The following is a 23,871-nucleotide window of genomic DNA, read 5'->3' as shown; positions in this document are numbered from 1 at the left end:
GAGAACGTGAAACCTATTTTCGAGGGAATCAAAGTAGGCCAGATTAAATCTAAATTTAAAAGAAGTAGAAGACGCTTCTTTGTATTCTTTTCGAAACAATCTTCGCGTGTTTTTGTCGGTAGACCGAGAACCGGGACAGGAAGTTAGCTAGCTGGCAGCATGGGAAGTGGTTCAAGGCTGGAGGAAAAACACCCGCGTTTGCAATTTCTTCGGGGGAAGTATAAAAGAAATTTGGTTAAGCAACCAACCGCGACTGTAAAACTGCAGGGACACCAAAAGAAAATAACAAGTCTATAAACGGCTCATCAAAAAATTACCATTTTTAAGCTGTTAACTCTTTCCGTTATTAAAGTCGGTATTTTCGGTATAATGGGTAGGCTTTCGCGTGGGTGTCCCTAACTTTCCTATAATCTAGATTCCGAGAAGCAAATTAGGTCTGTAGTTAGGCAATTTTTCCACTCTGTAATTTCCAGTTTTGGGGTTAGAATTTTACGAACTACGTTTTCAATGTTGACGATAAATCAAAAATGATTGCAATTGGGTTGGGAGTTTTGCTATTGGTACTGGAGCGTAGAGAATACGTCAATAATTAGATTGTAATAAACTTAACTATAAATACAGCCCATTTTCAAACGAAATTGGGAAAGTTTCATCGAGGTCATTATTTGAAATATTTTTATATTATTATTATTTCTCTATAAATAATAAGACAAATATTATTTCAGGCAGTAGTGCCTGGTACAAGAAATTCATTTCTTACACAAGAAAACCCTTATTCATCAGAAAGCTAGTTCCATCTGACGGCAAATCATTCAACTAAATATTACCTTTTCATTTTACGAAACTGGATTAAGTCAAAAAACTAAATAAAAAAATAATATTGTAATTTACTCGTGTACACGCATTTAGGTATCGTTAATAGCGTTTTAAACCGTTTGAGTTACCTCACGACAGAAGGCAGCAAATGGCAAATGTCATAAAAAAAAAGGAGTATTTGCAGAAATTGGTCGCAACGTCTTGGTTATTTATTGCGGAGATCGAGAACGCGCAAATATCAGCATCGTCATTTGAAGTGACATTTTACACGCTTGACCGCTCATCACATCGAGCTAAATATTACGGATGGCCAAGCGTAACTCAAAATACGAGTCAAAAAACCTTGCTCGACACATTATTTTTTTATCAATTTCGCCAATATAAATATTAGGAAATGCGTATAGATACATTTCCAAAGAATATAAATTTGGGGACAATCCAGAGATTGTTTATTTGTAATAACCGGGGTATTTTTAAATTAAAAAATACTGGCGGTCTGGTTTTAAGACTTCGCGCAACTCATTAATCAAAAGAGTGAAAAAAAATGGAGAAGAGTTCCATACATACCCAGGAAAAGAAACTTGGGTCTCTGTCCTCGCGACGCCTACCAAAATAAAATGTTTCTCGAAGCGAAGTTCACCAACCATTCCGCGTATTCTTTTTTTACCAGAATGAAGGCGTTGACAGTTTCGCACGCCTTGACAATGAAACCCCAGTCAACCAGGAGTTAAAAAAACACACATCACTCGTGGAAAGGTGAGTTTGAAACCACGCCGTTAATATTGACCAGTGACCAGGTAATGGAAATTTAGAGGGAAGGTCGTACGATTTCGAAAATAAACGTGTTTAATATAAAAGTCCCAATTTCGATGATAAATAGGAATTAGCGTGGGTTTATGGAGTTATAACTAGCGTGGGCCGCGCTATGAATACTAAATATAACGCCGTTTTAAAAGTAAGATTAATTTTTACATGCCACCTACAAAAGTAAATTTAATAAAACTAAAATATTCCGAATGGAACTATAAAAAAATGGAAACTCGTTCTAAACGATATGGAAAATTATACGACTTTTATTTATTACGAAGGTCTAGGGTTTTATTATTTCAATTTGTAATTATTTTTAATATTGAACTAACACGAAACCTGCATTATACATCACACGCCCATGTTATTTTCTCGTCTATTTAATCCTTAACAATAATGAAAACTTTCTTCGAAAAGTTCCTATTTTATTCAGGGTTCCACGATATAAGTTTATGTATTAATTGGAAAAATAAAATACTTATAGCAGGGCTGCCACTCAAATCTTCAATTTTTTATAGGAAAAATAGGACTATTTTTACAAAATTATAGGATTTTATAGGACTATAAAAAATAGAAACTATTTAACCATTTTATCACAAACATATACTAGTAGCTAACCATGTTAACAAAACAAAGGTATAGACTAGAATTACTTTGTATAGGAATTTATCCTATAGCTAAATCTAGCAATTTAACAGTGGCGGGATTTGAAATGGGCAAAATATCAAAATTATAGGATTTTATAGGACCTTTTAGAGGTTTTGCTAAAAATATAGGATGTTATAGAACATTTTTGAAATTATAGGATTTTATAGGAATTATAGGACCTCTGCGGGCCGAGGGGTAAGACATTTACCAAAATCCCGTACACTTTGTCTAAAATCGCAAAGTCTTTAAACTCTCTCTATGGTAAATTAACATTGAAATCCCAAAATCACTTCAAAAAGTAATGATGAAATCGCCAAAATCTCTACGAAATCCCGAAATCCCGTACAAAATAATGGCAAGTGTCCGACCCCTCGCTGCGGGCCCTGAGATACTTACAGCTTAAAAACCTATTAGTTTATAACATTTTAAAAATATTTGAAAAACAATAATCTAGATTTTTAGTTTTAGAAATATGAAATTCATTTTTTCAAAAAGGTAGTTAAAACATCAACCGTTATTACAAAAAAAACTGGAAACAAGTCGCGGTACTTAGGACCAAGTGACAGTGCCAGTAGGTTGTGATGCGTTACAAAAGCTCGAGTTTTGGCCGATAATCCGTCTTGAGCATTGACGCTCGAGTTATTCTGGGTAATGGGCGGGAAAAAGAGCGCCTCTAAGTTTGAGTCACTTGAGAGTAGGCGCTCCGAAGTTTATTCAGTAGCGAGAGCCGAACGGGAAAAATAACTCGCCGCGTGATTCAATGTCAAGAACTTTCGACTATTCTTAGAACGCGAAAACCTCCCTTTTGAAAACGCGAATTTTGCCATAATACGTTTACGGATGCACCACCGAGCGTCTTTTCCCCGTATACGTGGCCTCTCGCGACTACGAGTGTAGATCAAAGGGAAAAAGGATGGCTTACTCAGAGCCAAAAACGTCCATTTCGGAATTCTCACACTCGGGAATTTCGAGAAACCACCGATATTTATTCGACGTTAAAGTTTCCCGTATTTTTTGGTAAAGTTTCCAATATTGGTACCGAAGAATATCTAAAAGCCTTTGATACCGTTTCGGAGGTTTGAGCGATAAGTTTATAACGGTATATCTTTTTAAAACAAATAATAATACGTGCGGGTGAATAAATAAATGGTGAAAGTTTTCAAAGTAGGTCGAATAAAAGCTTTAAGGGAATATGAACTAAATCGAAAAATCATACCCTAAACTATGACTGGTTTCTAACGTAGTTAACGCCAATCACGTGTTAAACTTGGTCGCAGAAATGATAAGTTCGTTGATAATACTCCCTTTAAGGAAAGACGAATTCAATTTCGGTATAAAATTGTAAGCGGGTGAGTTTCATAATTGTAATTAAATTTTAAGTATCTCTTTTAGTTTTAAATTCAAATAGGTCTTTTTAGCTTGAAGAAATACAAATGTACTTTAAGTAATTTGTTCAAATATTTTCACGGTTGCTCACTAAAAATACTTAATATTTTCACGGTTGCTCAGTAAAAATACTTAATATTTTCACGGTTGCTCAGTAAAAATACTTAATATTTTCACGGTTGCTCACTAAAAATACTTAATATTTTCACGGTTGCTCACTAAAAATACTTAATATTTTCACGGTTGCTCACTAAAAATACTTAATATTTTCACGGTTGCTCACTAAAAATACTTAATATTTTCACGGTTGCTCACTAAAAATACTTAATATTTTCACGGTTGCTCACTAAAAATACTTAATATTTTCACGGTTGCTCACTAAAAATACTTAATATTTTCACGGTTGCTCACTAAAAATACTTAATATTTTCACGGTTGCTCAGTAAAAATACTTAATATTTTCACGGTTGCTCACTAAAAATACTTAATATTTTCGTGGTTGCTCACTAAAAATACTTAAAACTTTCATGGTTGCTCAGGAAGAATACTTAATATTTCTAGAGACCATAAACCAATTTCTGGTTCTATTACAACGACGAATAAAATAGCATATTATAATAAATAATAAAATAAAAATGACAAATTTGGTTGCGTAAATTCAGCGCGCGAATCAGTTTATATAGCCCTTTCCATAAAAGGAATACCAGAATAGGAACTACAATGAACCGAACGTATTAACATTGAAACGCATTATCCGTTGAAAGGGTACAAGGTAAACTAAACGATAAAAGCGTACCTAATTTCGCAATTCAGAATTCTATCTTATTTAAATATTGAAACGAGCGTATTTATCGAAAACGGAACATCCGGTGTTTCAATTTCGTGCAGTTTTATCTTCACGCGTAAAAAACGTATAACTATGACTGGCAGCCTCGAAACGACAGGCGGTGAAGTTTACGAAGCGACCCTCACCTGAATCGAGATTTTCGGCGCGTCGTGAACATCCCTGACGCCAAACAAAGCCTTCAGTATCCTAGCCATGACTCCCAATATCATCTGACGAACTATCACGGTAAAAGTCTTCTCTCACGTCGTACCACCGAATGACTCAAAAATAAATGTCGACAGAAAAATACTCGAATTCGACGTAAAGATTACGCGGTTTTATGACAAGAACGAACTATCCCCCTTTTTCCACTTAACGGAGCTGATAATGAGCGACCGGAACAACTAGTCTCTTCGTTCGAACGAAATGTTTCCAACTTTTAAATCGCCCGTACACTCTCGTCGACGAACGACAACCGGCGAACGAAATAAAATCTAAACAGAAGCTGCCACTTCGGTGACTTTCGACCGAAGTCGGACCGGAACTAGAAGGTGCGAAAAAGAGAATCGGCGATAGAACGGGATGGCAACAATGAACAAAAAATGAGAACTAGCTATCGCATCTTCCCACCGAGTCACTGTCATTATCGCGATCCCCTTGAATAGCTTCGCTTCCTTTTTTATGGAAAAAATATAAATAATGGAGGCTATTCTTCGAAACGCCCACAATAGAGGCCTATTGTCCAAATTGTTCGGCGCGGTCTTGTTTCACGAGCGTGGCTGGCCGAAGCCGCGAGTTGAGGAAGCATCGCGTGTCGCGTAATTGCGGACAATAGCCGGGGAAACCTGCCGCTGTGGTTTAGATAAATATGGATCACGGCTATTCGCGGATGCGTCGTACCTGTACGCTGCTCTATTCACCACGAATTCCAGCGCGAATTATTTATACTGCGAAGCGGAAGCCAGGAGCCAACACCGACACCCCCTCCGCCCAGATCGGAATTAGAAGCGACGGATGCGTTACTGCATTCGCTTCATTTATCGCATTCTCCGATGTTTGATCAGAAAATTTGGGACACTTAATTTGATGAGTAACCAGCCAAAACAAAATTATAATTAACATAACTAGGGTGGCAGCGGTTCAGTTCCAGTTCTTCAATGAACCGAACCCAAACCGAGAACCGACTAAATGGAACCGAACCCGAACCGATAACCGACTAAATGGAACCGAACCCGAACCGATAACCGACTAAATGGAACCGGAACCCGAACCGATAACCGACTAAATGAAACCGGAACCCGAACCGATAACCGACTAAATGAAACCGGAACCCGAACCGATAACCGACTAAATGAAACCGGAACCCGAACCGATAACCGACTAAATGAAACCGGAACCCGAACCGATAACCGACTAAATGAAACCGGAACCCGAACCGATAACCGACTAAATGAAACCGGAACCCGAACCGAGAACCGACTAAATGAAACCGGAACCCGAACCGATAACCGACTAAATGAAACCGGAACCCGAACCGATAACCGACTAAATGAAACCGGAACCCGAACCGATAACCGACTAAATGATACCGGAACCCGAACCGATAACCGACTAAATGAAACCGGAACCCGAACCGATAACCGACTAAATGAAACCGGAACCCGAACCGATAACCGACTAAATGAAACCGGAACCCGAACCGATAACCGACTAAATGAAATCGGAACCGAACCGATAACCGACTAAATGAAACCGGAACCGAACCGATAACCGACTAAATGAAACCGGAACCGAACCGATAACCGACTATATGAAACCGGAACCGAACCGATAACCGACTATATGAAACCGGAACCGAACCGATAACCGACTAAATGGAACCGGAACCGAACCGATAACCGACTAAATGGAACCGGAACCGAACCGATAACCGACTAAATGGAACCGGAACCGAACCGATTAAATGGAACCGGAACCGAACCGATAACCGACTAAATGGAACCGGAATCGAACCGATAACCGACTAAATGGAACCGAAACCGAACCGAACCAAGAACCGAGAAGCGACTAAATGGAACCGGAACCGAACCGATAACCGACTAAATGTAACCGAAACCGAACCGATAACCGACTAAATGTAACCGAAACCGAACCGATAACCGACTAAATGGAACCGAAACCGAACCGATAACCGACTAAATGGAACCGAAACCGAACCGATAACCGACTAAATGGAACCGAAACCGAACCGATAACCGACTAAATGGAACCGAAACCGAACCGATAACCGAATAAATGGAACCGGAACCGAACCGAGAACCGACTAAATGGAACCGGAATCGAACCGAGAACCGACTAAATGGAACCGGAACCGACTAACAAGGAGAGTACCCGAGGTGTTTATTGCCGATTTTTTTCAAAGTTGGGCGTAATGTAGACCTATACGAGATATGATATTTCCCGAGACGTTGCACTACCCATTCGATTTGACATGGCAACCGAAAAGATTTTTCTCGGTTTCACAGGGGTAAACTGTACGAAGAAACTTAAAATTTGAAAATCGCGAAATGGGTAATTTGGACAACACTTAGGTAAATTTCATTAAGTTTGTGTAAATTGAAACATTTTAGGGTAAAATATGGAAAAAACCTTATTTTTGTTTTAAGTGGTCAAAAACATTTTCGGTTGCCACTAGAGGGCTCTGTGCTGAGAAAACATCTTGATTACGCAATAACTATGAAAATCAGTTTGGTTGTAAATATCGATAATTGCCATACTTATTGCTATTATGTTACTTATGCTATTAATAATAGCGGGGTTGGCTTATGGGCATGTTAATTATCAGACAGTGAGGAAAGCCTCCCGTATTAGGCGATTACAATTAACCCACACATTGTTTATCGCGCCTCCGAATAACTGGTTCCCATTTGTTTCGCCAGTTAAATATTCAATATTAAGAAAGGTTCATTTCCTCGTGTGATTAATTTCTAGCCATACCGGTTTGTACTCTTATGTTCTCCACGCCCACACGAATCAATACCGGTACGGCGCACCAAGATAGTCCTGTTACCTCTATTCCCATTTTATTATTATCCCTACAATTTCAATAATAATAATCAGCTAGGCTAATACTCAAGGCTGATAATGAAAAGGGATAATAAAGCTAAACCCTAAATAAATTTTAAGAAATTTAAAAACTTACTAATAGCTCGTACCGATAGGTCTTCCGGCAAACGAAAAACGCGAAACTCGGACCAAATAGATCTTCGAGTGAATAATTAAATTAAATAAAATAGCCAAAAAATTGCAACGGTAGACCGGTTTCGTCCTATTTGGGACTCGTCAGTACCATGCGGGAAATCTGGCTTGCGACTATAACACCGAATAGAGAAACTAAGCCTTAATATTAGAAATTTCAAAACGAGTTGCATAGCAACGAAAAGCCGAATAGGGGGAGAGTGGTGTAGAATAGTATATACGTAATATTAAGTTAACTTAATACTCAAGGCACCATCTAGTGACTTATAATGCCGGGTTACAACGCGTAGGAGGGTGGTGGCGAGCCCTTCATGCCTACACTAACTATTACCGTTAACCTCTACAAGTTTTTATGGAAAGGGGAAACCGAACACAAACTGGGATTGAACCCGGCTCTTGCTGCTGCGAGGCGAAAGTGGTAACCACTCCGCCAATAAATAGTTCCGATAAACACGTCAGTTTCTTAAATCTAAAGCAGCGTTCAGACTATGTGAAAATATTACGTTAGCATCGGTCGTGTCGTTTCGGTTATGTTGGTCGCGTCGGTTCGTTCATTTCACTGTTCAGAAAGGAACCAACCTTGCACGGAGATTAACATAAAAAGTGATTGTTCATCCAATCAGAGCTCAGTAATAACGGCGGAAAAATTTAAATAATTTTTTACCACCTCTGATTGGTTATAGTATTTCGATGGTTCTAAAGGTCGCCACTACCTAGAGTCAGCGCTGATGAGGCATAAGGCTAATTGTCTGCTATGAACTTTTTGAGCGCAACGAAATGCAAAAATGTAAACGACACGCGCGAAAATTTTAAGTCTCTGTCTGAACGGTGTAAGAAATCGAAAGAACCGACATGATCGACGCAAACGTAATATTTTCACATAGTCTGAACGCTGCTTATCACACGTACAGTTACACCGTAGTAGGTTTAAGGAAAATTACTCGACAAATCTCGATAATGTCGACGATATTCTTACTATACGACTTTAGCGCTCTTAACCTCTTTAATGAAGGCCTTTTTTCAACATATTTATCATCGTGTCAGCTTCCTATAATTTCTGGTATATAGTGCCTGCGAGGTTCGTTTCACGTTAGCTTTACTTTCACTGATACCCTTGATGTTTATGGATGAAACACGGTATACCGTATCGTATTCCTCCCATTTCCTTCCCCTTCTGCATAATTCATTTTGTCTGGAAGGCTTGAGGAAAGAGAAAAAAAATGTGCGCTTTTTTCTTTAAAGGGGAAATACGCTATTAGTGAAATGGGATAAGTTTTTAGGTGGTCTTTGCACTAATAGCGCATACGGCAGACCTCTACCGCGAAACCTCTACAGGCCACGTGAAAAACTCCACGCTGGGGGACTGTTTATCGAAGTAAAGGTATTTTCGTATCTACGAAGTCAATGAATGGTGTAAACATTATCCAAAGGTGGGTAGTAGTGTCGACACCCCCCATCTGCATAATTTTCATCTACGGTCTTCTTGTTGTAGGTTTAAAATTAGTGTTCGTATAAATTCAAATTCTGCAGACATTTTTACCCACTTTTTTAGTATTGTAAGTCGGAAAATTTTCCGGAAAATTACAGAGGTCTTTTTTTCGGATAATTTCCCGTATTTTTCCGAATAAAATAAAAAAAAATTCATTCCATGATTAGTCTAATATATTGTTTGCAAATTTAAATAAAGCGGCATTTTCGCCTCAATTTTTTCGAATCTAAAAGTAAAACTAAACATCTAGACTAGTTTAAAATGATTACAAATTAATGTTTTGTAGTATTTTTACTGTTATTAGACATTTTATATCGATAAAAAGTTAAAAACATTAAGAACCCTTAAAAAGTAATTTATGTTTCAATTTTTTATTTTTCCGATTTACGAAAACATTTCCGCAATTCAGAAATTTTCTGGACATTTTTCCGGCCAAAATTACAAACTCTTTACTTTTTAATATAAAGCCCAGTTCACACTATACAATTAATTGGGCCACTTAACTGTATACCACTAATTGTAAGCAAGAAAATTGTATAGTGTGAACAGAAAAAGTGGGAACAATTGTTACAATTTGTCTGTTCACACTATACAATTTTCTTGCTTACAATTAGTTGGATACAGTTAAGTGGCCCAATTAACTGTATAGTGTGAACTGGGCTTAAGATTATTAAAAGTTGGAAGTAATATCGAAGATACATTTAATGGAAATATAACCTTAGCAGGGAGCTTCAATCAATACTCACGGGTGGCGCTACAGTCTAGAAAGTAGTAGAAAATTAAGAATTCCCATCCTGTTTCGTTCGGGACTGTAGCGCCACGAGTGACTATCGACGGAAGCTTGACCTTTACTTATAAGGTTCTACTCTTTTTGAATTACAATTTTTAATCAATATATATATACTAATTTTCAAATATGAACGTTTTAGCACATCATAAACGCGTGATCAGCTTAAAGGGGAACGGTCCAGCTTTAACCAGTTAGATAGCCCTATAGCTAATTAAAAACTAAAATTTATGGCGAAAACCGTATCAAAAAATATTGAGTGGTTAATTTTTAATAAAATAAAGAAATTTCGGGAAATCGAAAAGCGCGCGTCCGCCGCGACACCTGGTGAGAAGTCGGTGAGACAGAAAAACAACGTAAAAGCGCGCGCTGCTGAAGACGCAAAAATTTGTTTTGCAGTTATAAGAGACCTAAGCCTAAATTGCGCGATTTTAAAAGTTAGGATAGTTAGCAAATCGCCCGTACGGGGTTAGGGGCGCTGGCGGCAGCCCCTAAGATGGCGGCGAAAATTCAAACCCAAACACCAGGCGTTATTTTTAGTTTCAACTTTTTGGGCCAAAAGCTATTTTTTCAAGACAAAAAAAGGTACGTGTTAGTATATAGAACGTCTTGTTAATCTTTTGATACGGAAATAAGGCCATATTTGGAAAAGCTTGGCCGTTCCCTTTTAAATTTTACTCTGATATAGTCAATAAATCATTGACAGCAAACTGAACACTGATCAAGCTAGTTTCAAGGTTATCTCGCATTACGGAAGTCATCACCTTTTCGTCAAATCAGTTCAGCGGTGATAACGGCGATTAATAGCGAGGTAAAAGACACTAAAAACTCGTGATTTATTACGCGTAGTTACCAAAACTAGAATAACTCGAATTCTGTCGGGAAATTAATTAACGGGGAGACCACTCGCGATTGTGTCACGGATAAAAATTCGTTGGTGGCATTTCACGAGAATTTCGAATGGGGCCTCTCAACTTTAACACTTTCCTCCAAGTTCCCCGCTAATGAGACGTAACGAGAATAAGTAAGTCGCTTAAGACCCAAAACACAGTCTCCTCGTTTTCTGATACGTCAACTATACCAGGAACATTTCCGGGAGCTTGATAACGCTTCCTAGCAAACATTGAGACGCTTAGGAATGTCGAACGAGCGTTTCGAGGCACGTCGATAATGGCTCGAAAGGCGCGTACGAACTTGGGATCATCAATAAACCGGGATTTTAAAATGGTTGGACGAAGTAGTTCCGTTTTGCGTCTCGAAACTAACGCATGAACGGCTGGGGCCATGTGGTCTTTGTTTCGGGGATAGGCCGAGTTCCACGGCGTTTGACACCGTTGCAGACGACACGGACCGTTTAACTCGGCGGTGATTGAAAGAGCCCGTAAGTAACTACAACAACGCTGCAAAGTGCTTGCCAGAAAAGCATTATGATATCTTTGGGAAATGGCCCACCGCGACGTTTCGAGAAACTAGTACTGGAAGACGTAACCCATCAGACTGAAAAATGAGTCTTTAAGGCTGGTTTTCACCGAGGCCAAAACACCACTACGACGAAGGACGCAAAAATCTCCGTTAGGCCTAATACATTTTTTTTATCTCGCCTCGACGCGACGCTCGCTCGAGTGAAGACTAGCCTTTACAGGAAATAAACTGTCAAAGGAAGATAATGCGGCATTGTTTTCTCTTTAAGGAAACAGAAAAAAACCAGTTTCGATTTAAGCCGAAAATAAACATGATTGTGATATATGCCCGTTTCAGCGAGGGGGGTTTGTTTTCTTTTCGCGTGCCATAAAAGAAGCATTGTCGGAATTCCGATATAATGTATCTTAATCATTTAATATTTTTACAGTCAAGAAGGCATCCTTATAGACTATCTTTCTCCACGTCGACTAATAACAACCCCGATTTCATGGATATTAGCCAAGTGCTTGTTATTCTTCAAATCCTCCGCCTAACTATCTACTATAGAGTTTAGCTTAACGCATAATCGAGGGGTCCGGCATTTTCAAATTTTGAATCTCAAAGTGATTTCCGAAAACTAGAAATTGATTTGTTGATTTCCGAAAACTAGAAATTGATTTGTTGATTTCCGAAAACTAGAAATTGATTTGTTGATTTCCGAAAACTAGAAATTGATTTGTTGATTTCCGAAAACTAGAAATTGATTTGTTGATTTCCGAAAACTAGAAATTGATTTGTTGATTTCCGAAAACTAGAAATTGATTTGTTGATTTCCGAAAACTAGAAATTGATTTGTTGATTTCCGAAAACTAGAAATTGATTTGTTGATTTCCGAAAACTAGAAATTGATTTGTTGATTTCCGAAAACTAGAAATGAATTTGTTGATTTCAAAAAACTAGAAATGGATTTGTTGATTTCAAAAAACTAGAAATGGATTTGTTGATTTCAAAAAACTAGAAATTGATTTGTTGATTTCAAAAAACTAGAAATTGATTTGTTGATTTCAGAAAACTAGAAATGGATTTTTAGATTTCAGAAAACTAGAAATGGATTTTTAGATTTCAGAAAACTAGAAATGGATTTTTAGATTTCAGAGCGCAATTGTCGTGCGGATTTCTGGTTTTGTGCACGGGATTTTGAATCTCAGTGATTTCGGAAATCAGAAATTGATTTTTAGATTACAGAGCGCAATTGCCGTGTTGCTTTCTGGTTTTGCGTAAGGGATTTTGAATCTCAAAGTTATTTCGGAAATCAGAAACTGATTTTTAGATTTCAGAGCGCAATTGTGTTGATTTCTGGTTTTGCGTAAGGGATTTTGAATCTCAAAGTGATTTCGGAAATCAGAAATTGATTTGTTGATTTCAGAAAACTAGAAATTGATTTTAGATTTCAGAGCGCAATTGTGTTGATTTCTGGTTTTGCGTACAGGATTTTGAATCTCAAAGTGATTTCAGAAATGATTTTTAGATTTCAGAGCGCAATTGTCGTGTTGATTTCTGGTTTTGCGTACGGGATTTTGAATCTCAAAGTGATTTCAGAAATCAGAAATTGATTTACAGATTTCGGGGCGCAATTGTCGTGTTGTTTTCAGATGTTTTAGGCCATTTCGACATTTGGGAAACGATTCTAGCCCAGATTTCGGGATTTTAAAGTTCGTTTTAGTTTTTTTAAATAATTTGGTCTATCAAGTGTACGGGATTTGTACGAATGTAAACTTATTGCAAAGATCGAATTGAAACTACTTTAATTTTCTAACGTTCCTTAATTATGAAAACATCTAGGTGAAGACGCCAAATGACCGGGCATTCTAGGTAGCCCAAAGTTGACGCGGTTTGAATGGATCACGTTCCCCGTAACAATGACATCGCCGTATCTTGAATAATATAACGTCCTTTGTTCGAGACTACGCGCTCGAGTCGAGACATATCGAGAGAGTTTAAGTATATTTTGGCATCTTTGGTGACATCCCCGGGCTTTTTACGGTGTAATTTCCCTCAATTAAAACAATACAAAGGCAGAAAATTAGAGAGATTTGGCTACAAAATAACAGAAGGCGAATAATAAGAAAATTTCTATCCGTTCCGCACGAAAGACGAGACATTGAACGCTTAAGCACGCGCGAAAAATGGTCGCTGGATCATGGACGCCGTAATGGAGAGCGTGCCTCGGTGCAAAGGTAGACCCGGCGTCGTCTCAGCTACCAGCCGCCTCGAAGGAAGCTCAAGTATTTGGGGAAGGAAACGCGTTTCCGGTCTATTACCAAAAATTCTCGATCGGGGTTAGTTTTCCTCGAAACTAAAGCGAAATATGTTTCTCTTTTTTTGGCACGAAAGAATTTATATTAAAAATAAATATAAACTTCGAGACATGACGCGAACTTTAATCGGAGCGGATGTCGATATTATATTATTTAAATTCGTTTTTACGATATGTAAAAACGGGGCAAAGATCGACGTCGAAAAACCACTTTTTTCACGCTTCTGTAAACAGAGCGATAGTTCATTTGAAATCACGAAGTTCGAATAAATGTTTCAGAAACAGATTCAAATAATCGATAATAAAAGCAGTTTAGCGTAATAATTTGCATATTATTGCTTATTGCTTATTTCTAAACTAAGAACATTCTTACTAAGTTATTTATAACGGGGTTAGCAATGATCGAACCGAATCGATAAAAAAATCCGCTTATTCATTTCCGTATCGAAGGAAATTCAAACCCAAGCACTCGAATTAAGATAAATTAGCATCCAAAAACTAAAATTCCCAAAAACTAAAATTCCCAAAAACTAAAATTCCCAAAAACTAAAATTCCCAAAAACTAAAATTCCCAAAAACTAAAATTCCCAAAAACTAAAATTCCCAAAAACTAAAATTCCCAAAAACTAAAATTCCCAAAAACTAAAATTCCCAAAAACTAAAATTCCCAAAAACTAAAATTCCCAAAAACTAAAATTCCCAAAAACTAAAATTCCCAAAAACTAAAATTCCCAAAAACTAAAATTCCCAAAAACTAAAATTCCCAAAAACTAAAATTCCCAAAAACTAAAATTCCCAAAATCCAATATGCCCAGAATCTAATATGCCCAGAATCTAATATGCCCAGAATCTAATATGCCCAGAATCTAATATGCCCAGAATTAAAATTAATCGACACGAACCGGATCGACCCTTATAAGTTCATGTAACTCGAAAAGCAGCGTGACCATTTGCTTCGGCTGACAGCAATTTCGCCCCTTTTGATAATAGTCCTTTCTCTTTTGAAAAACGCGTTCGAAAAGTTGAGGGTGATTGCGATCTTGAAAAGAACCGTAAGCGATTTAAAGCGCGTTTAATTCGCCGAAGTCTTAAGCCGTAACTTAAAAATGAAAGAAATGAGCGTATTATGAGGCAATATACACGTGGCCAAATATAAAAATAAAACGTAGAAAACTCGAGACCTACATTTTGTCTGGCGCTCGTAAAAGTAATTGTTATACCGTAAACGCGCGGTTGAAGCGAAATATGAAAAATAAAAATCCGACCCGAATTTCATCATTTTTATTTTTTAAAAGTATTCGCGCGGAGGGGGGTAAACGAGCGCGACCCGAAAAGTTTACCAGATCAAAACAAGCCTACTCTTTTATCAACACTTTTCTCGAAAGAAAAAAGGAGAATCTGCGGCTGAATCAACTCCGCTTGAAAAGGAAACGGGAAACGTCTGCTGCCCTAATGTACACGTATCTTATCTGTCTTTATACGCGCAGAAATTATGCCCTTTCATAGAAATGATTTCATTCCGAAACCGTACTTGTATACGCGCCTGCTGGGTTTGGAGGCGATCATTTTTGGAAACTGGGGCCGCGAGTCTACATATCAAGTATAATTAAATTACGTTATTGTTGATGTTTAACCAAACGCAGTTTTCAATCCACGGCGTTCAACGAGGAGCAGATCACTCTTCTTTCGGGTTCACACTTAATCGGATTTAATCACCGGTTAATCACGATTTAATCACGATTTAATCACCGGTTAATCACGATTTAATCACGATTTAATCACGATTTAATCACGATTTAATCACGATTTAATCACGATTTAATCACGATTTAATCACGATTTAATCACGAGTTACTGTTTCATCACGATTTAATCACGAGTTACTGTTTCATCACGGTCTAATCACGAGTTACTGTTTCATCACGGTCTAATCACGAGTTACTGTTTCATCACGGTCTAATCACGAGTTACTGTTTAATCACGGTCTAATCACGAGCTAATCTGCTTAATCACGAGCTAATCTGCTTAATCACGATTTAATCACGAGCTAATCTGCTTAATCACGATTTAATCACGAGCTAATCTGCTTAATCTTGATTTAATCACGAGCTAATCTGCTTAATCTTGATTTAATCACGAGCTAATCTGCTTAATCACGATTTAATCACGAGCTAATCTGCTTAATCACGATTTAATCACGAGCTAATCTGCTTAATCACGATTTAATCACGAGCTAATCTGCTTAATCACGATTTAATCACGAGCTAATCTGCTTAATCTTGATTTAATCACGAGCTAATCTGCTTAATCTTGATTTAATCACGAGCTAATCTGCTTAATCTTGATTTAATCACGAGCTAATCTGCTTAATCTTGATTTAATCACGAGCTAATCTGCTTAATCTTGATTTAATCACGAGCTAATCTGCTTAATCTTGATTTAATCACGAGCTAATCTGCTTAATCTTGATTTAATCACGAGCTAATCTGCTTAATCTTGATTTAATCACGAGCTAATCTGCTTAATCTTGATTTAATCACGAGCTAATCTGTTTAATCTTGATTTAATCACACAAGTTAATCTGTTTAATCACGATCTAATATTTTAATAGCGATTTAATCAAGTCCTAATTTTAGATATTTTTATTTTTAATCGTGATTTAATAACGATTTATCCATTCAATCATCTCAATCATAATTTAATCGATCAAGAGTGCAAACTTAAACATCGAAGTGAACTGCCCCTCGGCGTTCAAAAGTTTACCATATCCTGTTGACCCATTCAAATGTTTTACCAATCGTGAATGTTTGACAAGTTTACAGCTATCTTAGTTCAAATTAGTTCATCCGTTTAACAAGTTTATATATAAAATATGTAAAACAGAGCGAATACTTTCAAAAAGTTTCTACACTCAGCTCATTTTATCAACCCAGACATTATCTAACAAATTGAGAATTAAGGCGAGCAGGCACACCTGCTGCCATCTACGAGTCAGAAAATGTATTAGAGAATTCAAGGCAACAAGCGTATGCAAATTACGGAATATAAGTTTATTTCGCAGAATGAATAACACTGGTAGACGTTACCGCCTATTTATCAAATGAAAAAAATAATCTCGTACGAGAAACCGAAAAATGCAGTTTTTCCGCGGCCATCTTGAAGAGCCGGAGTTCAACATCCCAAATTATCTACACCAACACTTTCTAAGAATTTCAAGTTTTCTCCCCAAAAACAGAACCCGTCGTTAAGTAAATCCCACCGTGGTTTAAATGTTTTTACCGGCGTCGAGAGAAGTTCAATACACCAGCGTTTAGAAGACTGATCCCCCTGAGGGTAGCGCTGAAACTGAAAGGGTTGCCGCGTCCAAGTTGACCCTTAATGAAAACCTCCGGTTCCTTCAATAGCCTATAAATTACCGGGCTATCGTGATCAGAATTCTTAATTCCCAGCGCTGCCTTCTCAGACTTCGAAGGGTTCGGCTTCAAGGGGGGGAGGGCACGTCTGTATTAAATTTGTTGGCTCGTCTTCCCCGTTACTTATCCACGTGTGTCTCCCTCTGTTGGCGAGAATGAGCGAAAGTGATTTTTTTTGGAGTACTTCTTTAAGTTTTTTTCATTCGTCTTCGGTACACGTTCGTTTTCTTCCTTCAGAATTAAATTATTTCGCAAGCGTTCATTGTATGCCTTCCACTTAATGAAGAGAAGATGGACCAATTAAGGAGGCCAAAAAAGACTTCTTGAAAACAGTTTCATTTGATTTGTCTCGTTTGAATTTTAAACCAACTCAAATAAATAAATAACGATTTGCCTCGTTTCAATTTTAAACCAACTCAAATAAATAACGATTTGCCTCGTTTCAATTTCAAACCAACTCAAATAGATGAATTAATGATTTGCCTCGTTTCAATTTTAAACCAACTCAAATAAATAAATAATGATTTGCCTCGTTTCAATCTTAAACCGACTCAAATAAATAAATTATTTTGCCTAGTTTCAATCTTAAACCGACTCAAGTAAATAAATTATTTTGCCTCGTTTCAATCTTAAACCAACTCAAATAAATAGAAATTTGGTTTTCTTCCGTTTAATTATTTTAAAATTGACAAATTCTCAACTACACTATTTTTATTTTAAGAAAATGTAGATAATTTACGTTATAGTTCATGTTAAACCTATCACCATTAGCAAGTTCCAAATTCATAAACGCTAATGGTGTTACTTTCCTTAAAATCACAAAATTTAAACACTATAAAGGATCCTCTTATAGACTCTTTAAATAGAACGTAACAAAAATAAACAACGTCATTAACCTCATTAACCTCGCTTTTGATTCAATTAGTGGAATACGTTCTACGTTTTTCTCTAGGAAGTCGCGAAAAAATACTGCTCAAAATAAATATATTTCTGGAACGATTAATTTAGAAATATTTATCTCCGAAAATAGCTCGTCCCACAGACTAAATATTTGGAATTTATTCGTAGTTTCGTATCACGGATTCTTATCAATTCTAAAGAATTTAATCCTCCGCGAAGGAGAGACGAAGAATTTGCATAATGGGACGAAAGAAACATTCTGACGAACGAAAACAGATGTCCAAAAACCGGCAAAATCCACCAATTTTAGAAAAATATTCCTACTAAAATGGATTTAAACGGAGAAAAAAATCCCTAGCATCGGCGAATTTCACTCGCCCCCTTTTCTTATAGACGGTGAAAAATGTGAAACGCAAAAACTGTCTCTCCAAACTACGAAACAAGACCGTCCCGGCAAGGATATATAAGTTTCGCTCCGTATTTCCAAAGTACACGTATTTAAACTCGAATCAACTGATTCTAGCGTTGTTAATTTTCCGGAAAAAATAAAATTTTCCGAATAGAGACTTGGCACTCCGTAGCTTTGGCCATGGCCGCCATTGTGGTCTTATTTTTCTCCCCACGATAAAAACTATTGAAAAAAAACTAACGTAGCACTGCCAAGTCCCTATTGGGGAAATTTTTCCGCAAATCGGAAAAATAAAAAATTGAAAACCCTTAAAAAGTAATTTGTTTCAATGTTTTTAACTTTTTATCGATATAAAATGTCTAATAACAGTAAACATACTACAAAACATTAGTAGCGTTACATTGTTAATCAGTTTAAACTAGTCTAGAGGTTTAGTTTTACTTTCAGATTTGAAAAAATGAGGCGAAAATTCCGCTTTTTTTTAAATTGCAAACAATATATTAGACTAATTATTGAGTTAATTTTCCGTATTTTTCCGAATAAAATAAAATAAATATTAACTCCATGATTAGTCTATTTTATTCGGAAAAATACGGAAAATTTTCCGGAAAAAAGGCCTTGGTCATTTTCCGACTTACAACACTAACTGATTCCTTCATAACATTAAAGGATATTTCTTTTTACCGACCCCAACGCAAAATAATAGATTAGGAAAAATAGACACGGTGATTCGGTTACCGGTACAACCACTACATCCGTTTAAAATTCATCAACTTGGTAAGACATCGAAGGTCTACGTAGCGAAAGTAAGCGAAAAAAAATAAGCTCGTCTTCAACGTCGGAATAAAAAGGCATTCCGGGTTTGTCGGATGGGTGCGACGGGAGAGAAGCGGGGGTCGGAGGGTGCGGCGGATGGGACCGGTCTGGACCACCTCAGTTGCCAGGGGCAACGCTATCGATTAAAAGAGCTTGACTCACGCGGAGTCGTCGGCGAGAGGAAAGTGGCGTCGGCGCATCCTCCCGTTCGCGGGGATGACGGCGGACGATGGGTCAGTAGGATGGCGCTCTTAATGAGCCACGGGATAAACAGAAAAAGGTACACTCCGAGCTTATTTAACCGGAGGCGACTGTCGCGTTATTTACTTATCTCATTATGACGTCACCCCATTCCAGACGCCCTTATTAATAGCCGATCGATTTCAACTGGGGGGGACGCCAGATTTGATTTCCTCCCTCCTTCGCAGATCAAAATCTACTCACTCAGTTTATAATTCATTTTCTTTAAAGCTCTTAAAACCGGCGGATATTAATTTTATTACTAGTCTCGAGATTATTAATTAATTACTTAATCCATTTATAAACAAATAATATTGGTTTAATAAGGAAGGCGTTTAAATAAGGACGTTTAACGCTTCGGGGTTTCAACGTCTATTGAAACGTAAATTAATTATTAAATTTAACTACGCCTACTTTTTTGGGACTGACAAGGAGAGTACCCGAGGTGTTTATTGCCGATTTTGTTCAAAGTCGGCCGTAATGTAGACCTAAATGAGATATGAAATTTCCCAAAAGGAGACGTTGCACTACTCATTCGTTTTGCCATGGCAACCGAAAATGTTTTTGACCACTTAGAACAAAAATAAGATTTTTTCCTTATTTTATCCAAAATATTTTACAATTTTAACCCAAAAATGTTCCAATTTACCCAAATTTGATCAAATTTACCTAAATATAGTCCAAATTATCCATTTCGTGATTTTTTTTTAAATTTTCGTAGGTAGGATCCTGTAAAACCGAAAAAATCCCATGCTTTTTTAAATGGAGATGTTTTTGTTTTAAGTGGTCAAAAACATTTTCGGTTGCCATAGCAAATAGAATGGGTAGTGCAACGTCTCCTTTTGGGAAATTTCATATCTCATATAGGTCTACATTACGCCTGACTTTGAACAAAATAGGAAATAAACACCTCGGGTACTTTCCTTGTGAGAGAGTAAGGCTTCTACCAGAGCGGAATACCTTTAGGCTCTAAATGAACTTGGAAGTAAATTTTGACTGTTTAAAGTGAGGGGTAAAACTGCATAGGCCTTGGACAATACAGAACCAAAACCCCCCCATATTCCAAAAACCCCCCATTATTCCAAAAAAAAACCATTATTCCAAAATCCCCACTATATTAATAAAAAAAATCCAAAATCCCAAAAAATTGTTAAAAAAAACACCCAAATTTTAAAAGACCAAGAAAACTACCCAAACATTGTAAAGGTAAGCCCTAAACTTCACTCAGTCTTATTAGTTGTATCACAGATTTATCTAAATTTTAGTAAGATTTATAATGGTAATTTCGGGAAAATAAAATAATATTTCATAGTTCTACTAAATTAGCCATTTTTTTTGCATTTTTTAAAATAGAAAACACTTACGTCGAAATTTTACGCAACAGCCTTAGGAAGTTTTCATTTTATTATCTACCATTTTCTATGATTTATCTTTTCGGAACAGACATTGAACATCCTGTTCTATCATGTTTATTTCTAAACGAATTCTACTAAATTCAAAGGATGACGTATATAAACACAATGTACTGTTTACGTATTTTTTCGTTTTAACGTAAGCATTGTGATTAAAGAGAGCGCTTCATATTTACAAATATTAATCTTCAACAGACGCGTCGAGGTTGACAATCCCGACACGCAAAATTCGCATTAAATTGGAAAATGACAATTTTTTCATTTTGTTAATTAAATTCAGGATTCGCGGTAATAAACACACTTTGGGGTTCATTAGACGTTAAAATCAACCCATTTTCTTCCATTGTTTAACCGAATATCCATCATTTCTTTTCTCGAGACATTCAAAGAAGTTTGTTTACATTAAAAGTTCTTTGTATTTCCAACGACCAGAGTAAAGAAAATGCGAAACAAAACCTAGGGTAAAATACTAAAATTCCTTTCACGTTCTCACGCAGAATTCAAGTTAGGAGTTATCGAGATGGCCAACGATTTACACCCAAAAAGGGTTCTAACGAAAGAGAAAGGCGCCAGTAAACCCCCTGGGGGCAGATACTTTGATTAAACTTCAAAAAGGATCTCCCATTTTGGCCTATAGCTATTGAATCTTATTGAATAGCCGCAACTGGGCCAAACCATTTTGGGGCCCTTTGAATAGCTGACGTTTTCACTTTCACTATGGCGTTTATTGCCTTTCATTAAAGCGACGGAATAAACCGGACCTTTCTCTCCAAAAATATCAGCCTCAACAGCGGGATGGCAAACATTATAACCACAAAATTCCATTTGGAGGGCATTAAAAAATACGACGCTTTGAAAAACTCGCGAATTCGTTTCCAAAAATAAGGTTCTCCAATATTGCATCTTAACACGAAAACCATAGCCAGGGTTGCCACAAAATTTTCAGATTCAAATTCCCTGACTATTCCCTGTTTTCCCTGACCATTTAAGAAATTTTCCCTGACTTATTAAGGCCAAAATTTTTCTTTTATATTTTACTTTTATCAGAAGTTAATAAATTAAGATGAACTTATATTTCAGTAAAAAGGTTATTGCAATGTTGAAAAAATTAGTCAAACATTCAAGGAAATAAATAATAATCGTGGAATTTGTCGTAAATCTAGAGTTAACTTACCTTCAAAAAGTGCCAAGATAAAATTGAATTCCCTGACTTTTTAGGCCCATTTTTAAATTCCCTGCATAGCCTCCGTTCGATTCGTACCACTCCGTTTTATGATCCTTACGATACTTTATAAATAAATAAATAATATACTATATGGAATATATTATGGAAAATAAGTACTAAAATGTACGCCAAAGTAAAACAAAATTAGACAATATCCTAAGAAAAAGTTATTTTCGAATCCCGAAAACTGACCTTGCGTTAGGCTGATTTTGTTCAAAGTCAGGCGTAATGTAGACCTATATGAGATATGAAATTTCCCAAAAGAAGACGTTGCACTACCCATTCGACTCGCCATGGCAACCGAAAATGTGTTTGACCCCTTCAAACAAATAAAATCTCCATTTAAAAAAGCATGGGATTTGAACAAAATCGGCCATAAACACCTCCGGTACTCCCCTATATGCCTCAGCTTTGACAATTTTGTAAACTGCCTTTAAACCGAAGTACAAAAATATTTTAATGGGATATTGCTTTTTCTCAGATTTTTTGAAAATAGGGTACTTTAGTGACCAAATTAAGGGCCCTTTGAAATTAAACTAAGGACTTTTGGGTATTCTATGGACGCGGTGGGAGCCCTGGTAAAGAACTATAGGGGACGCGTCAGAGAGCAATTAAAAGTAATTGTTTCGAGTGACGCGGAGGGTGACACACTGGGCGCAGTTCCGTTTTCGTGGTGACGTCAGCGGCGAGCCGTTTTCTCACGTGTTCCAGATGCCGCACTCTTTAGCGACCCCGAACCATTAACCAGAAAATACAAAGAAATTAAAATGACATTCCAAATTTAATGATTTTTCTTCGATCCTCGTTAAACAGCCTTTCATCCCAAAAGAACTGGAGGCTCGCTCCCCCCTTGCAACATAACTATACGCGTAGCTCGGAAATACGTTTCCCTCTGGGTGTTTCACCTGCTCAGCTAATAGTTTACGAGCCACTCCATTGAAAAGAAAAATTATCCGACCCCGGAGTTCCATTTCGTAAATTAGGAAATATTATTAAAAGTTTCGCGATTAATTCATTGTCTCTACATTATCAGTGGCGTAACGCGTTACTCAAGGTTAAACAATTGAAGAACTTTCGCGTTACGTAACGAAAAATACGCCCTTTAAATTAGTTGTATAGAGGAAATTTAATAAAATTAGGGAATATTCAATTACTCATGAAGATTGAAAAATTAATTAACAATTTTTACAATTTTGTCTTAAGCCATAATACAGGCTTAAGACAAAATTTCAAACCTTACAAGGTCATTTGACACTTGGGGTTCGTACAAAATTTCCGGAATTAAATTCCCTGACTTTTCCCTGACTAAATTGCCAAATTTTCCCTGACCATTTTTGTAGAATAAATGCATGTTTTGAGGTAAAATCTTCAAAAATATTGACTATGTATTTTTAATACATCTTTCAAAAATTTATTTGCCTGATTTTTTTGGGGTCATTTTAAAATTTCCTTCCTTTTTTGCACCATTTTCAAATTCCCTGACTTTTCCCTGACCATTTGGAAAGCTTTTCAAATTCCCTGACTTTTCCCAGACCTTTTGGAAACCTTTTTCAAATTCCCTGATTTTTCCAGGTTTTCCAGGTCATGTACGAACCCTGAAAAATTGTGAATTAATTTTTCAATCGTCATGAGTATCCCCTAATTTATTTAATTCCTCTATACATTTTTCATCACCATGACAAAAATTATCTCCACTATTTAAATTAGTTATTTACTAAATT

At 36.9% G+C, this 23,871-nt stretch overlaps 1 protein-coding gene across 23 annotated transcripts in view; it reads right to left on the bottom strand.

Annotated features, from left to right (window-relative positions):
• Positions 1-23,871, bottom strand: part of LOC149947628 (uncharacterized) — a 73,057-nt gene that overhangs the window by 40,248 nt on the left and 8,938 nt on the right. For 4 of the 23 annotated variants that reach the window (XM_090173362.1, XM_090173384.1, XM_090173369.1 and 1 more), the window contains exon 1: positions 4,630-4,683. The exons of 4 other annotated variants lie outside the window; for them this stretch is intronic. Coding sequence is in view for 5 of the 19 variants with exons in the window: in XM_090173377.1 (XP_090029503.1) it covers positions 4,630-4,698 (69 nt within the window). In the remaining 14 variants the exon portion in view is untranslated. Of the gene's footprint in view, positions 1-4,629; positions 4,711-23,871 lie in introns of those variants that run through there. 15 more of the 23 variants (XM_090173360.1, XM_090173361.1, XM_090173370.1 and 12 more) reach the window with 12 other exon arrangements.

This window comes from Leiobunum rupestre, chromosome 4 (assembly GCF_980474605.1).
Source record: "Leiobunum rupestre chromosome 4, qqLeiRupe1.1.hap1, whole genome shotgun sequence".
Taxonomy (NCBI): domain Eukaryota; kingdom Metazoa; phylum Arthropoda; class Arachnida; order Opiliones; family Sclerosomatidae; genus Leiobunum; species Leiobunum rupestre.
Note: the sequence above shows the minus strand (reverse complement) of the source record. Positions and strands in the feature narration are given on the sequence as shown.